Source organism: Lepisosteus oculatus, chromosome 4 (assembly GCF_040954835.1).
Source record: "Lepisosteus oculatus isolate fLepOcu1 chromosome 4, fLepOcu1.hap2, whole genome shotgun sequence".
NCBI lineage: Eukaryota > Metazoa > Chordata > Actinopteri > Semionotiformes > Lepisosteidae > Lepisosteus > Lepisosteus oculatus.
Window position 1 is genome coordinate 12,928,560 of NC_090699.1, and position 16,903 is coordinate 12,945,462.

Below are 16,903 nucleotides of genomic sequence, written 5' to 3' on the forward strand. Positions count from 1 at the left end.
AGTGTTAATGTACTGGAGTGTCCAGTCTGTCAGTGTGTCTGTATGAACCCCTCTCTCAGTGCAGTGTTAATGTACTGGAGTGTCCAGTCAGTCAGTGTCTGTATGAACCCCTCTCTCTCAGTGCAGTGTTAATGTACTGGAGTGTCCAGTCAGTCAGTGTGTCTGTATGAACCCCTCTCTCTCAGTGCAGTGTTAATGTACTGGAGTGTCCAGTCAGTCAGTGTGTCTGTATGAACCCCTCTCTCTCAGTGCAGTGTTAATGTACTGGAGTGTCCAGTCAGTGTGTCTGTATGAACCCCTCTCTCTCAGTGCAGTGTTAATGTACTGGAGTGTCCAGTCAGTCAGTGTGTCTGTATGAACCCCTCTCTCTCAGTGCAGTGTTAATGTACTGGAGTGTCCAGTCTGTCAGTGTGTCTGTATGAACCCCTCTCTCAGTGCAGTGTTAATGTACTGGAGTGTCCAGTCAGTCAGTGTCTGTATGAACCCCTCTCTCTCAGTGCAGTGTTAATGTACTGGAGTGTCCAGTCAGTCAGTGTGTCTGTATGAACCCCTCTCTCTCAGTGCAGTGTTAATGTACTGGAGTGTCCAGTCAGTCAGTGTGTCTGTATGAACCCCTCTCTCTCAGTGCAGTGTTAATGTACTGGAGTGTCCAGTCAGTGTGTCTGTATGAACCCCTCTCTCTCAGTGCAGTGTTAATGTACTGGAGTGTCCAGTCAGTCAGTGTGTCTGTATGAACCCCTCTCTCTCAGTGCAGTGTTAATGTACTGGAGTGTCCAGTCAGTCAGTGTGTCTGTATGAACCCCTCTCTCTCAGTGCAGTGTTAATGTACTGGAGTGTCCAGTCAGTCAGTGTGTCTGTATGAACCCCTCTCTCACAGTGCAGTGTTAATGTACTGGAGTGTCCAGTCAGTGTGTCTGTATTATCAGTATTAATGTTAACTTGTCTAGTGTTCCTACAAGTATTAGCAGTTGTGGATGTAAAGAGTCATATCTTTCTTCCACAGGGCCTCCTCATAAAGAACATTAACAGACAACAGCTGTTGGAGGTTTTTGTCTTTTTAATATTTAAAAAGACAATGGAAAAATTAAAACATTGCACTCCATTTATATACATATATAGCACCCCAGACCCTCCCTCCAAGAAATAAAAAAACAATATTTATATATGTACAAATCGCTGTCTGTACAGGTCACACGCCCACACCCCACTTTCTCCCTCTCGTGCTTCTGTGGAACAGTCCCCCTTTCCCCCCAATCCTCTGTCTGTCTGCAGGGGACAGAGGTCGCAGTACAGCAGGCTGGTGTACCCCTCTTCTGCTGCTGCCCCTGTATCCTCTCTCTCTCTCCTCCTCCTGTCCCTGGTACACCCACTCTCCTCCCCCTGCCCCTGTACCCCTCTCCCTCCTCCTCCTGTCCCGGTACCCCCACTCTCTCCTCCTCCTGCCCCTGTAACCCCTCCCTCCCTCCTCCTCCTGTCCCGGTACCCCCACTCTCTCCTCCTCCTGTCCCTGTACCCCCTCCCTCCCTCCTCCTCCTGTCCCGGTACCCCCACTCTCTCCTCCTCCTGTCCCGGTACCCCCACTCTCTCCTCCTCCTGTCCCTGTACCCCCTCCCTCCCTCCTCCTCCTGTCCCGGTACCCCCTCCCTCTCTCCTCCTCCTGCCCCTGTACCCCTCTCCCTCCTCCTCCTGTCCCGGTACCCCCTCCCTCTCTCCTCCTCCTGCCCCTGTAACCCCTCTCTCTCTCCTCCTCCTGTCCCGGTACCCCCTCTCTCCCTCCTCCTCCTGTCCCTGTACCCCCTCTCTCTCTCTCTCTCTCTCTCTCTCCTCCTCCTGTCCCTGTACCCCCTCTCTCTCCTCCTCCTGTCCCTGTACACCCCCACTGTCTCCTCCTCCCCCTCAGTACCCGGTACCCCACTCTCCTCCTCCTGTCCCAGTACCCCCTCTCTCTCCTCCTCCTATCCCTGTACCCCCCTCTCTCTCCTCCTCCTGTCCAGGTACCCCCCCTCTCTCCTCCTCCTGTCCCTGTACCCCCCCTCTCTCTCCTCCTCCTGTCCCTGTACACCCCCACTCTCTCCTCCTCCCCCTCAGTACCCGGTACCCCACTCTCTCTCCTCCCCCTGTCCCTGTACCCCCTCTCTCTCTCTCCTCCCCCTGTCCCGGTACCCCCCCTCTCTCTCCTCCTCCTGTCCCTGTACCCCCACTCTCTCTCCTCCTCCTGTCCCTGTACCCCCCCTCTCTCTCCTCCTCCTCCTGTCCCGGTACCCCCCTCTCTCTCCTCCTCCTGTCCCTGTAACCCCTCTCTCTCCTCCTCCTGTCCCTGTACCCCCCCCTCTCTCTCCTCCTCCCCCTCAGTACCCGGTACCCCACTCTCTCTCCTCCTCCTCCTGTCCCGGTACCCCCTCTCTCTCCTCCTCCTGTCCCGGTACCCCCTGCCCTCAGTCGCTCTGGGGTCTGTAGGTGACGGAGGCTGCAGTCTGACAGGCTGCTCCCTGCCTCTTCCCGTTGACGATGAGCAGAAGTGGAGAATCCACACGGATACTGCGGAACTCTATAGTCTGGAGACACAGGGAGACGAGAGGAGTCAGCCCAGGGAGCAACAGGAGGTGTGTGTGGAGCTGTGTGTGTGTGGCAGGCTGTGTGTGTAGCGTAGGTGTGTGTGTGGCAGGCTGTGTGTGTATACAGAATGTGGGTGTGTTGTGCGTGGTAGGCTGTGTGTTTAGGTGTGTGTGGCAGGCTGTGTGTGTATACAGAGTGTGGGTGTATAGTGTAGGTGTGTGTGTGACAGGCTGTGTGTGTAGTGTAAGTCTGTGTGTGGCAGGCTATGTTCACTAGTTTTACCTCTCACATACAAAACGCTCTCACATTCACTAGTTTTAACTCATACAAAAAGGTCTCACTAGTTTTACTTCTCACACAAAACACTCTCACATTCACTAGTTTTACTTCTCGCACAAAACGCTCTCACATTCACTAGTTTTACATCTCGCACAAAACGCTCTCACATTCACTAGTTTTACCTCATACACAAAACGGTCAAACACACAAAACGCTCTCACATTCACTAGTTGTACCTCACACACAAAACGCTCACATTCACTAGTTGTACCTCACACACAAAACGCTCACATTCACTAGTTGTACCTCTCACACACAAAAAGCTCTCATTCACTAGTTTTACCTCACACACACAAAACGCTCTCACGTTCACTAGTTTTACCTCACATACACAAAACGCTCTCACGTTCACTAGTTTTACCTCACATACACAAAACGCTCTCACGTTCACTAGTTTTACCTCACATACACAAAACGCTCTCACGTTCACTAGTTTTACCTCACACACAAAAAGCTCTCACGTTCACTAGTTTTATCTCACACACAAAACGCTCTCACATTCACTAGTACCTCACACACACAAAACGCTCTCACGTTCACTAGTTGTACCTCACACACAAAACGCTCTCACATTCACTAGTTGTACCTCTCACACACAAAAAGCTCTCACGTTCACTAGTTGTACCTCTCACACACAAAAAGCTCTCATTCACTAGTTTTACCTCACACACACAAAAAGCTCTCGCGTTCACTAGTACCTCACACACACAAAACGCTCTCACATTCACTAGTACCTCACACACACAAAACGCTCTCACATTCACTAGTACCTCACACACAAAACGCTCTCACATTCACTAGTACCTCACACACACAAAACGCTCTCACATTCACTAGTACCTCACACACACAAAACGCTCTCACGTTCACTAGTACCTCACACACACAAAATGCTCTCACGTTCACTAGTTGTACCTCTCACACAAAACGCTCTCACATTCACTAGTTGTACCTCTCACACAAAACGCTCTCACATTCACTAGTTGTACCTCTCACACAAAAAGCTCTCACGTTCACTAGTTGTACCTCTCACGTTCACTAGTTGTACCTCTCACACACAAAAAGCTCTCACTTTCACTAGTTGTACCTCACACACACAAAAAGCTCTCACGTTCACTAGTTTTACCTCACACACAAAACGCTCTCACATTCACTAGTACCTCACACACAAAACGCTCTCACATTCACTAGTACCTCACACACAAAACGCTCTCACATTCACTAGTACCTCACACACACAAAACGCTCTCACGTTCACTAGTTTTACCTCACACACAAAACGCTCTCACATTCACTAGTACCTCACACACACAAAACGCTCTCACATTCACTAGTATCTCACACACAAAACGCTCTCACGTTCACTAGTTGTACCTCTCACACAAAACGCTCTCACGTTCACTAGTTGTACCTCTAACACAAAAAGCTCTCACGTTCACTAGTTGTACCTCTCACACACAAAAAGCTCTCACGTTCACTAGTTGTACCTCTCACACACAAAAAGCTCTCACGTTCACTAGTTGTACCTCTCACACACAAAACGCTCTCACGTTCACTAGTTTTACCTCACACACACAAAACGCTCTCACATTCAATAGTTCTACCTCTCACACACAAAACACTCACGTTCACTAGTTTTACCTCACACAAAACGCTCTCACATTCACTAGTTTTACCTCACACACACACAAAACGCTCTCACATTCACTAGTTTTACCTCACACACACAAAACGCTCTCACATTCACTAGTTGTACCTCACATTCACATTCTGAAGGAGTGTTTTGTGTGTACGCGAGAGGTAAAACTAGTGAATGTGAGAGTGTTTTGTGTGTGTGTGAGAGGTAAAATGGAGAGTGTTACGGCATTTTGTGTGTGAGAGCAACTTGTGTGTGTATGAGAGGTAAAGTTGGAATAATGGTCTAAACAGCACCTCATGTGCAGGTGTGTGTGTGGGGTGTATACAGATACTGACCTGGTCTTTGTGGGTGAGAGAGTGCAGCTTGACCTGGGGCTCAGGAATGGCCACTGAGTCTCCTATTAACACACCCCAGCTCTCCGCACTGTTGTACACCATCACTGGCCAGCAGGTCTCCTCACTGTCCACCAGGCCAAACGTGCTGACACACAGAGAGAGAGGGGTTCATACAGACACACTGACTGGACACTCCAGTACATTAACACTGCACTGAGAGAGAGGGGTTCATACAGACACACTGACTGACTGGACACTCCAGTACATTAACACTGCACTGAGAGAGAGGGGTTCATACAGACACACTGACTGACTGGACACTCCAGTACATTAACACTGCACTGAGAGAGAGGGGTTCATACAGACACACTGACTGGACACTCCAGTACATTAACACTGCACTGAGAGAGAGGGGTTCATACAGACACACTGACTGACTGGACACTCCAGTACATTAACACTGCACTGAGAGAGAGGGGTTCATACAGACACACTGACTGACTGGACACTCCAGTACATTAACACTGCACTGAGAGAGAGGGGTTCATACAGACACACTGACTGACTGGACCGGTCCGGCACTGGTCACTCACAAGGCCATGTGGTCGGAGGAAGCCAGGCTGAACACCACCTTCCCCAGCGCGGCCACGCCGGTGTTGCGGCCTGCTGCCAGGCCGGCCAGGTCGCGGGGCTCCAGGCTGCCGGCTCGGCCCGAGGGCGAGCAGAACCGGGCCTCCGCGCACGGACCCAGCGCCGCCAGGCTCAGGGACGACAGCATGGACCTCAGGCGCCTCCCCCGAACCTTCCCCTGAGAGAGAGAGGGGTCAGCCAGCACTGCCGAGGGCCGCAGGAGCCCCTGAGCCCCCCGCCTCCTGAACCTGCCCCCCTGCCTCCTGAACCTGCCCCCCTGAGCCCCCCGCCTCCTGAACCTGCCCCCCTGAGCCCCCCGCCTCCTGGACCTGCCCCCCTGAGCCCCCCGCCTCCTGAACCTGCCTCCCTGAGCCCCCCGCCTCCTGAACCTGCCCCCCTGAGCCCCCCGCCTCCTGAACCTGCCCCCCGCCTCCTGAACCTGCCCCCCTGAGCCCCCCGCCTCCTGAACCTGCCCCCCTGAGCCCCCCGCCTCCTGAACCTGCCCCCCTGAGCCTCCCGCCTCCTGAACCTGCCCCCCTGAGCCCCCCCGCCTCCTGAACCTGCCCCCCTGAGCCCCCCGCCTCCTGAACCTGCCCCCCTGAGCCCCCCGCCTCCTGAACCTGTCCCCCTGAGCCCCCCGCCTCCTGAACCTGCCCCCCCGCCTCCTGAACCTGTCCCCCTGAGCCCCCCGCCTCCTGAACCTGCCCCCCTGCCTCCTGAACCTGCCCCCCTGAGCCCCCCCGCCTCCTGAACCTGCCCCCCTGAGCCCCCCGCCTCCTGAACCTGCCCCCCTGAGCCCCCCGCCTCCTGAACCTGCCCCCCTGAGCCCCCCGCCTCCTGAACCTGCCCCCCGCCTCCTGAACCTGCCCCCCTGAGCCCCCCGCCTCCTGAACCTGCCCCCCTGAGCCCCCCGCCTCCTGAACCTGCCCCCCTGAGCCCCCCGCCTCCTGAACCTGCCCCCCTGAGCCCCCCGCCTCCTGAACCTGCCCCCCTGAGCCCCCCTGAGCCTCCCGCCTCCTGAACCTGCCCCCCTGAGCCCCCCGCCTCCTGAACCTGCCCCCCTGAGCCCCCCGCCTCCTGCACCTGCCCCCCTGCACCCTGAAGCCTCAACCTGCCCCCCTACACAGGACCGGGGGATCCCTGGACTGGGGCTCCACAGGACCGGGGGACACCTGGACTGACTAGTCTGGGGCTAAGCAGGACCGGGAGACCCCTGGACTGACTGGTCTGGGGCTCCACAGCCCCAAGTCTGCTCCATACAGGAGCGTGTGTCTGTGCAGGGCAGTGCCCCTCCATCTGCCCAGCTAGCCCTGTGCTGTCAGTCCTCCACTGTCCCAGCATACCTTGTTACTCGTGAGAGTGGTGAGCCGCTCTAGGTAGTCCAACAGCTGTCTTTCTCGTTGAGGTGGTTCTGGCCAACTAGGGTCCAGAGCTGCTGCCCGACTAAACCCAGCCAGAGCTGCACCGAACATCTCCTCATACTGATAGAGCTGAGAGAGAGAGAGGGGTTAATACAGAGACACTGACTGACTGGACACTCCAGTACATTAACACTGCACTGAGAGAGAGGGGTTCATACAGACACACTGACTGACTGGACACTCCAGTACATTAACACTGCACTGAGAGAGAGGGGTTCATACAGACACACTGACTGACTGGACACTCCAGTACATTAAAACTGCACTGAGAGAGAGGGGTTCATACAGACACACTGACTGACTGGACACTCCAGTCCATTAACACTGCACTGAGAGAGAGGGGTTCATACAGACACACTGACTGACTGGACACTCCAGTACATTAACACTGCACTGAGAGAGAGGGTTCATACAGACACACTGACTGACTGGACACTCCAGTACATGAACACTGCACTGAGAGAGAGGGGTTCATACAGACACACTGACTGGACACTCCAGTACATTAACACTGCACTGAGAGAGAGGGGTTCATACAGACACACTGACTGACTGGACACTCCAGTCCATTAACACTGCACTGAGAGAGAGGGGTTCATACAGACACACTGACTGACTGGACACTCCAGTACATTAACACTGCACTGAGAGAGAGGGGTTCATACAGACACACTGACTGACTGGACACTCCAGTCCATTAACACTGCACTGAGAGAGAGGGGTTCATACAGACACACTGACTGACTGGACACTCCAGTACATTAACACTGCACTGAGAGAGAGGGGTTCATACAGACACACTGACTGGACACTCCAGTACATTAACACTGCACTGAGAGAGAGGGGTTCATACAGACACACTGACTGACTGGACACTCCAGTCCATTAACACTGCACTGAGAGAGAGGGGTTCATACAGACACACTGACTGACTGGACACTCCAGTACATTAACACTGCACTGAGAGAGAGGGGTTCATACAGACACACTGACTGACTGGACACTCCAGTCCATTAACACTGCACTGAGAGAGAGGGGTTCATACAGACACACTGACTGACTGGACACTCCAGTACATTAACACTGCACTGAGAGAGAGGGGTTCATACAGACACACTGACTGACTGGACACTCCAGTACATTAACACTGCACTGAGAGAGAGGGGTTCATACAGACACACTGACTGACTGGACACTCCAGTACATTAACACTGCACTGAGAGAGAGGGGTTCATACAGACACACTGACTGACTGGACACTCCAGTACATTAACACTGCACTGAGAGAGAGGGGTTCATACAGACACACTGACTGACTGGACACTCCAGTACATTAACACTGCACTGAGAGAGAGGGGTTCATACAGACACACTGACTGACTGGACACTCCAGTACATTAACACTGCACTGAGAGAGAGGGGTTCATACAGACACACTGACTGACTGGACACTCCAGTACATTAACACTGCACTGAGAGAGAGGGGTTCATACAGACACACTGACTGACTGGACACTCCAGTACATTAACACTGCACTGAGATAGTACCGTTGCTCTGTTGAAGTGCAGGTCCGGGTTCGAGCTGGCAGTGCTGTCCACTTTCTCCTGCACAAAACAGAGGAGACAGACAGTCGGGGGGCGTGAGAGTGAGAGGTCAGCTCCTTCAGGTCTCTTGAGGAACAGTGCTGGTCAACATCTGTGTGTGTGTGTGCGTGCGTGTGTATGTGTCTGCCTGCCCTCTGGCGCCCCCTGTGGCATCTGTGCGTGTCTGCGTGCATGTGTGTGTGTGTGTGTAACTGCCCTCTGGCGCCCCCTGTGGCGTCTGTGCGTGTCTGCGTGCATGTGTGTGTGTGTGTGTGTGTGTGTGTGTGCCCGCCCTCTGGCGCCCCCTGTGGCGGCTGTGCGTGGGCGGCGGTCACTCACGGCCTGCGCGTAGGCGCTCAGGGCCTGCTGGGAGATCTGGGGGTTCTGCCCGGCGGTGAAGAAGAGGGAGATGTAGGCGTTGCCCAGGATATCTGCGAGGAGAGCAGCAGACCACACGTCACCGCGGGGGGGTCCCACCGCCCGCCGGCGGCCCCAGCCGCGCCCCTGCGCCTCCCGGGAGGACGGCTCTGGCCCCGACAGCCTCCACGGCGCACGGATATCGCCACGCGGCTCTGGGGGCGGGGCGACCGACAGTTCAGGGGTCCCCCCCGGCCCCCGGCCCTGCCCCAGCACACAGACACTCACACCAGGACGTGCCGTCGGCGATGTCCAGCTGCACGGCCTGCTTGGCGGTGTTGACGCTCTCCAGGACGCGCGCGGCCCTCTCCTCCGCGGAGCCGGGCAGCTGGCGCAGCACCATGGACAGGCTCCTCAGGGACACCTTGTTCTTACTCTGAAACACACCCCCGCCGTGAGCTCGCCACTGGCCCCGCCCCTCTCCAAGATTACCCCCTCCCTCGCCACTGGCCCCGCCCTCTCCCCACTGGCCCCAGCCTCTCCCCCCACTGACCCCGCCCCTCTCCAAGATTACCCCCTCCCTCGCCACTGGCCCCGCCCTCTCCCCACTGGCCCCGCCCCTCTCCAAGATTACCCCCTCTCTCGCCATTGGCCCCGCCCTCTTCCCACTGGCCCCACCCCTTTCCAAGATTACCCCCTCTCTCCCCACTGGCCCCGCCCCTCTCCCCAAGATTACCCCCCCTCTCTCTGCACTGACCCCTCCTCTCTCCCCACTGGCCCCGCCCCTCTCCCCAAGATTACCCCCCCTCTCTCTGCACTGACCCCACCTCTCTCCAAGATTACCCCCTCTCTCGGCACTAACCCCACCTCTCTCCAAGATTACCCCCCCCTCTCGGCACTGACCCCACCTCTCTCCAAGATTACCCCCTCTCTCGGCACTAACCCCACCTCTCTCCAAGATTACCCCCTCTCTCGGCACTAACCCCACCTCTCTCCCCACTGGCCCTGCCCCTCTCCCCACTGGCCACACCCCCTCTCTAAATCTCTGCGCCTGGTCAGCATCTCCGCACCCTTCCCCACTGAGCCCACCTGAATGACACTGCCGATCTCCACACTGACTCCACCCCCTCCCGTCTGCTAACCCCTCCCCTTTCCCAGCATCTCTCCACCAGGGACTGTCTCCGCCCCCATTGCCCTGACCACACCCTCTTCTGCCTGACTCCACCCCCTCCCTGTATCTCTTCCCTTTGTCCCTGACTCCCAGCACAGGGAGGGAAGTCTGGGAAATAATGACAGGTAAGTCGCAAGTTGTAGGAACTGTCAGCAAGCGAAGAGGTAGACGGAGAGGGGGAGAGAGGGAAAGGGAGAGGGACGGGAGACACAGCGGGTCGAGGGGTCGAGGGAAGAAAGGGACATGAGAGGGCACAGGGGGTCAGGGGGAGAGAGGGAAAGGGAGAGGGACGGGAGACACAGCGGGTCGGGGGAGAGAGGGACGGGAGACACAGTGGGTCGGGGGAGAGAGGGGAAGAAAGGGACATGAGAGGGCACAGCAGGTCGGGGGGAGAGAGGGATGGGAGACACAGCGGGTCGGGGGAGAGAGGGGAAGAAAGGGACATGAGAGGGCACAGCAGGTCGGGGGGAGAGAGGGATGGGAGACACAGCGGGTCGGGGGAGAGAGGGATGGGAGACACAGCGGGTCGGGGGAGAGAGGGACGGGAGACACAGCGGGTCGGGGGAGAGAGGGGAAGAAAGGGACATGAGAGGGCACAGCAGGTCGGGGGGAGAGAGGGACGGGAGACACAGCGGGTCGGGGGGAGAGAGGGACGGGAGACACAGCGGGTCGGGGGGAGAGAGGGAGGGGAGAGGACACAGCGGGTCGGGGGGAGAGAGGGAGGGGAGAGGACACAGCGGGTCGGGGGGAGAGAGGGACGGGAGACACAGCGGGTCGGGGGGAGAGAGGGAGGGGAGAGGACACAGCGGGTCAGGGGAGAGAGGGACGGGAGACACAGCGGGTCGGGGGGAGAGAGGGACGGGAGACACAGCGGGGCTCACGTGCTGCAGGGCTCCAGTGAAGCAGGTCTTGGCTCCAGCCAGCTCCCCCTTGCGCCAGTACTGCTCCCCCAAGCAGTTCCAGGCCTCCACCAGCCCCGGCTCCAGCTTGACCGCGCGCGACAGCAGCTCCTCGGCCACCGGGCTGAACTCCGGGACCACACTGAGGGTCCGTCCCTTCAGCAGGAGGAACTGAGCACGGTGTCTGTACGAGCCTGAGGAGAGAGGAATTAATCACACAGTAACACTGCACTGAGAGAGAGGGGTTCATACAGACACACTGACTGACTGGACACTCCAGTACATTAACACTGCACTGAGAGAGAGGGGTTCATACAGACACACTGACTGACTGGACACTCCAGTACATTAACACTGCACTGAGAGAGAGGGGTTCATACAGACACACTGACTGACTGGACACTCCAGTACATTAACACTGCACTGAGAGAGAGGGGTTCATACAGACACACTGACTGACTGGACACTCCAGTACATTAACACTGCACTGAGAGAGAGGGGTTCATACAGACACACTGACTGACTGGACACTCCAGTACATTAACACTGCACTGAAAGAGAGGGGTTCATACAGACACACTGACTGACTGGACACTCCAGTACATTAACACAGGCTCACCCTCCTTCTCCTGCAGGGTGCTGAGTGTTCTCTCCATCTCCCGAGCAACGTCACTCTGCTTCTTACCAGCATCTTCCACACCATGCGTCTCAAAATAGTGGTCCCGGAAACGATACAACTCATCCACCAGTTCCTACCCCAGGAAGACAGAGAAAGAGAATGTGATCTATAGTGAAAAAGTGAACATAATTCACTCTCATCCTGTGCATGAGATAAATAGACACTGAAGTCATCTGTGTGTAGCTCCTACTGATGCTATTATTGTGAGTCTACAGTCAGTGTATCCTGGAGAGTTCAGGGTGAGTGTGAGAGGAGAGGGACAGCAGTGACAATAGTAGTGTCTACAGTACAGTCAGGTGTGACAGTGTGTGTGTGTTCTGGTGAGTTCAGGGTGAGTGTGAGAGGAGAGGGACAGCAGTGACAATAGTAGTGTCTACAGTACAGTCAGGTGTGACAGTGTGTGTGTGCTGGTGAGTTCAGGGTGAGTGTGAGAGGAGAGGGACAGCAGTGACACTAGTAGTGTCTACAGTACAGCCAGGTGTGACAGTGTGTGTGCTGGAGAGTTCAGGGTGAGTGTGAGAGGAGTGGACAGCAGTGACACTAGTAGTGTCTACAGTACAGTCAGGTGTGACAGTGTGTGTGCTGGAGAGTTCAGGGTGAGTGTGAGAGGAGAGGGACAGCAGTGACACTAGTAGTGTCTCCAGTACAGTCAGGTGTGACAGTGTGTGTGCTGGTGAGTTCAGGGTGAGTGTGAGAGGAGAGGGACAGCAGTGACACTAGTAGTGTCTACAGTACAGTCAGGTGTGACAGTGTGTGTGTGCTGGTGAATTCAGGGTGAGTGTGAGAGGAGGCACAGCAGTGACACTAGTAGTGTCTACTGTACAGTCAGGTGTGACAGTGTGTGTGTGCTGGTGAGTTCAGGGTGAGTGTGAGAGGAGAGGGACAGCAGTGACACTAGCAGTGTCTACAGTACAGTCAGGTGTGAGTGTGTGTGTGTTGGTGAGTTCAGGGTGAGTGTGAGAGGAGAGGGACAGCAGTGACACTAGTAGTGTCTACAGCACAGTCAGGTGTGACAGTGTGTGTGTGCTGGTGAGTTCAGGGTGAGTGTGAGAGGAGAGGGACAGCAGTGACACTAGTAGTGTCTCCAGCACAGTCAGGTGTGACAGTGTGTGTGTGTGCTGGTGAGTTCAGGGTGAGTGTGAGAGGAGAGGGACAGCAGTGACACTAGTAGTGTCTACAGTACAGCCAGGTGTGACAGTGTGTGTGCTGGAGAATTCAGGGTGAGTGTGAGAGGAGAGGGACAGCAGTGACACAAGTTGTGTCTACAGTACAGTCAGGTGTGACACTGTGTGTGTGTGCTGGTGAGTTCAGGGTGAGTGTGAGAGGAGGCACAGCAGTGACACTAGTAGTGTCTACAGTACAGTCAGGTGTGACAGTGTGTGTGTGTGTGTGTGCTGGTGAGTTCAGGGTGAGTGTGAGAGGAGAGGGACAGCAGTGACACAAGTTGTGTCTACAGTACAGTCAGGTGTGACACTGTGTGTGTGTGCTGGTGAGTTCAGGGTGAGTGTGAGAGGAGGCACAGCAGTGACACTAGTAGTGTCTACAGTACAGTCAGGTGTGACAGTGTGTGTGTGTGTGTGTGTGCTGGTGAGTTCAGGGTGAGTGTGAGAGGAGAGGGACAGCAGTGACACTAGTAGTGTCTACAGTACAGTCAGGTGTGACAGTGTGTGTGTGTTGGTGAGTTCAGGGTGAGTGTGAGAGGAGAGGGGCAGCAGTGACACTAGTAGTGTCTACAGTACAGTCAGGTGTGACAGTGTGTGTGTGTGCTGGTGAGTTCAGGGTGAGTGTGAGAGGAGAGGGGCAGCAGTGACACTAGTAGTGTCTACAGTACAGTCAGGTGTGACAGTGTGTGTGTGTGCTGGTGAGTTCAGGGTGAGTGTGAGAGGAGAGGGACAGCAGTGACACTAGCAGTGTCTACAGTACAGTCAGGTGTGACAGTGTGTGTGTGCTGGTGAGTTCAGGGTGAGTGTGAGAGGAGAGGGACAGCAGTGACACTAGCAGTGTCTACAGTACAGTCAGGTGTGACAGTGTGTGTGTGTGTACTGGTGAGTTCAGGGTGAGTGTGAGAGGAGAGGGACAGCAGTGACTCTAGTAGTGTCTACAGTACAGTCAGGTGTGACAGTGTGTGTGTGCTGGTGAGTTCAGGGTGAGTGTGAGAGGAGAGGGACAGCAGTGACACTAGTAGTGTCTACAGTACAGTCAGGTGTGACAGTGTGTGTGTGCTGGTGAGTTCAGGGTGAGTGTGAGAGGAGAGGGACAGCAGTGACACTAGCAGTGTCTACAGTACAGTCAGGTGTGACAGTGTGTGTGTACTGGTGAGTCCAGGGTGAGTGTGAGAGGAGAGGGACAGCAGTGACACTAGTAGTGTCTACAGTACAGTCAGGTGTGACAGTGTGTGTGTGCTGGTGAATTCAGGGTGAGTGTGAGAGGAGAGGGACAGCAGTGACACTAGTAGTGTCTACAGTACAGTCAGGTGTGACAGTGTGTGTGTGCTGGTGAGTTCAGGGTGAGTGTGAGAGGAGAGGGACAGCAGTGACACTAGTAGTGTCTACAGTACAGTCAGGTGTGACAGTGTGTGTGTGCTGGTGAGTTCAGGGTGAGTGTGAGAGGAGAGGGACAGCAGTGACACTAGCAGTTTTTACAGCACAATCAGGTGTGACAGTGTGTGTGTGCTGGTGAGTTCAGGGTGAGTGTGAGAGGAGAGGGACAGCAGTGACACTAGCAGTGTCTACAGTACAGTCAGGTGTGACAGTGTGTGTGTGTGTACTGGTGAGTTCAGGGTGAGTGTGAGAGGAGAGGGACAGCAGTGACTCTAGTAGTGTCTACAGTACAGTCAGGTGTGACAGTGTGTGTGTGCTGGTGAGTTCAGGGTGAGTGTGAGAGGAGAGGGACAGCAGTGACACTAGTAGTGTCTACAGTACAGTCAGGTGTGACAGTGTGTGTGTGCTGGTGAGTTCAGGGTGAGTGTGAGAGGAGAGGGACAGCAGTGACACTAGCAGTGTCTACAGTACAGTCAGGTGTGACAGTGTGTGTGTACTGGTGAGTCCAGGGTGAGTGTGAGAGGAGAGGGACAGCAGTGACACTAGTAGTGTCTACAGTACAGTCAGGTGTGACAGTGTGTGTGTGCTGGTGAATTCAGGGTGAGTGTGAGAGGAGAGGGACAGCAGTGACACTAGTAGTGTCTACAGTACAGTCAGGTGTGACAGTGTGTGTGTGCTGGTGAGTTCAGGGTGAGTGTGAGAGGAGAGGGACAGCAGTGACACTAGTAGTGTCTACAGTACAGTCAGGTGTGACAGTGTGTGTGTGCTGGTGAGTTCAGGGTGAGTGTGAGAGGAGAGGGACAGCAGTGACACTAGCAGTTTTTACAGCACAATCAGGTGTGACAGTGTGTGTGTGTGCTGGTGAGTTCAGGGTGAGTGTGAGAGGAGAGGGACAGCAGTGACACTAGTAGTGTCTACAGTACAGTCAGGTGTGACAGTGTGTGTGTGCTGGTGAGTTCAGGGTGAGTGTGAGAGGAGAGGGACAGCAGTGACACTAGTAGTGTCTACAGAACAGCCAGGTGTGACAGTGTGTGTGCTGGTGAGTTCAGGGTGAGTGTGAGAGGAGAGGGACAGCAGTGACACTAGCAGTTTTTACAGCACAATCAGGTGTGACAGTGTGTGTGTGTGCTGGTGAGTTCAGGGTGAGTGTGAGAGGTTAGCTCGTATATTTACATTCGCGGATGCAACTACAGCACAATAACGATCACGCTTTCGCTACATACTGCGATACCCGAAGCAGAAAACTGAATTCCCAGACACAACACAACCAAGAGACACGTGAGGAAGAGCGGAAAGAGCCGTGCCCCGAGCTGCCGGTGCGGGCGCGTTGTTATAGTAACGGAGCCGGTCAGCACTGCTGCCCCCGGCTCGAGCACACCGGCACAGTCTGGGTCCGACGAAAACAGCCCCGCGGGGAAGACAACAAGCGCGGGAGTGCGTGGCGGACAGAGGGGCCTTGCGAGCTAACTCACCTTCAGTGTTTCCAGATCTTCTCTCTCTGCCGCTCCCACCCGCGTCCCGGCCTCGCCGTCCGCCATCTTGACTCCGAGGGCGACAGCGGAGCGGTGGGGGAAAGTAACAGCCGCCCGAGCGACAGCGCCCCCTGCCGCCGGGGAGGCGGAGCGGTGCGGCTGGATCTCCAGTCCTCCGCCGAGCTTCACACCGGTGCCTTTGCGAGCGACTTTTAGGTCGTGCGTTGCAGCGCAAATAAACTAAAACACATTGAAGCGTATTTTTAAAAATGGCCAGCAACCATGTTAGACCCATATAGCAAAATAGGAACCGTTTATTTGTTTAACCGTGTTTTTTTCACTACTGCATATTTATTGTTAATAATATAATTAGTAATAATTGCTTACACTTATATAGGGCTTTTCTGGAGACTCCAGTCAAAGCGCTTTACAGGTAATGGGGATCCCATCCACCCCCCCAGTGTCCAGCCCCACCTGGATGATGCGACAGCAGCCATAGTGCGCCAGAACGCTCCCCACACCAGCTCTCAGTGGGGAGGAGAGCAGAGTGATGAGGCCAGTTCAGAGAGGGGGGTGATCAGGAGGCCATGACTGGTAAAGACCAGGGGGAGTCTGTCCAGGACACTGGGGTCACACCCCTACTCTTTCTGAGAGACACCCTGGGGTCTTGACTGACCACAGAGAGGCAGGACCTCAGTATTATGTCTCATCTGAAGGACGGCACCTTATTTACAGTCTAGTGTCCCCATCACTGTCCTGGGGCTTTAGGACCCCCACAGACCACAGGGTGAGCGCCCCCCTACTGGCCCCACTAACACCTCTCCCAGCAGCAGCCTCAGCTTTCCCAGGAGTCTCCCATCCAGGTACTGGCCAGGCTCACTCCTGCTGAGCTCCACTGGGCTGCCAGCTGTGAGCTGCAGAGTGATATGGCTGCTGATACATATTGTTTTCTCGTTATTATTAATTATGTTTGGAACTGTCCAAATACTGTCTTCATTGTGTGGTGTCGTCTGTCTTACTGTGTCGTGTGCTGTACGACGTATGCGCCAAGAGATGCAAACCAGAATTGCGATGTTCAAGTACGTATGGCAATAAACTCTGCTCTATAATTCCCCTGGACACCTGCGTGTCGTGGGACTGCAAACATACAGTGAATACTGAACATGGACACTACAGTACAGTACACACAACATGAATGGTCACTGGCATTGTTAAGCACCCTGGGGCAACCTTGTTGTGAAAGTAGGGAGCGGAGTCAGCTGCGAAGAAACAGGTAAAGGT

The 16,903-nt window shown here is 55.1% G+C and overlaps 1 protein-coding gene across 1 annotated transcript; it reads right to left on the minus strand.

Annotated features, from left to right (window-relative positions):
• Positions 1 to 2,298: 2,298 nt before the first annotated feature.
• ttc5 (tetratricopeptide repeat domain 5) lies at positions 2,299 to 15,814 on the minus strand. Its single transcript, XM_069188716.1, has 11 exons — positions 15,623 to 15,814; positions 11,551 to 11,683; positions 10,914 to 11,125; positions 9,150 to 9,297; positions 8,844 to 8,935; positions 8,469 to 8,525; positions 6,843 to 6,989; positions 5,463 to 5,677; positions 4,870 to 5,014; positions 2,400 to 2,555; positions 2,299 to 2,366 (listed from the first exon to the last, which is right to left on the minus strand). Exons 1-10 carry the CDS (start codon positions 15,686 to 15,688, stop codon positions 2,436 to 2,438), a joined length of 1,335 nt encoding a protein of 444 aa, XP_069044817.1. The 5' UTR covers positions 15,689 to 15,814; the 3' UTR covers positions 2,299 to 2,366; positions 2,400 to 2,435.
• Between the last annotated feature and the right edge of the window lie 1,089 nt (positions 15,815 to 16,903).

Coding starts and splice junctions, on each gene's coding strand:
- ttc5 (XM_069188716.1), bottom strand. CDS start 15,688: ATGGCGGACGGCGAGGCCGGGACGCGGGTGGGAGCGGCAGAGAGAGAA. Junction 11,126..11,550: donor CACCCTGCAGGAGAAGGAGG/GTGAGCCTGTGT, acceptor CTCTCTCCTCAG/GCTCGTACAGACACCGTGCT. Junction 8,936..9,149: donor CGCCGACGGCACGTCCTGGT/GTGAGTGTCTGT, acceptor CTCTCCTCGCAG/ATATCCTGGGCAACGCCTAC.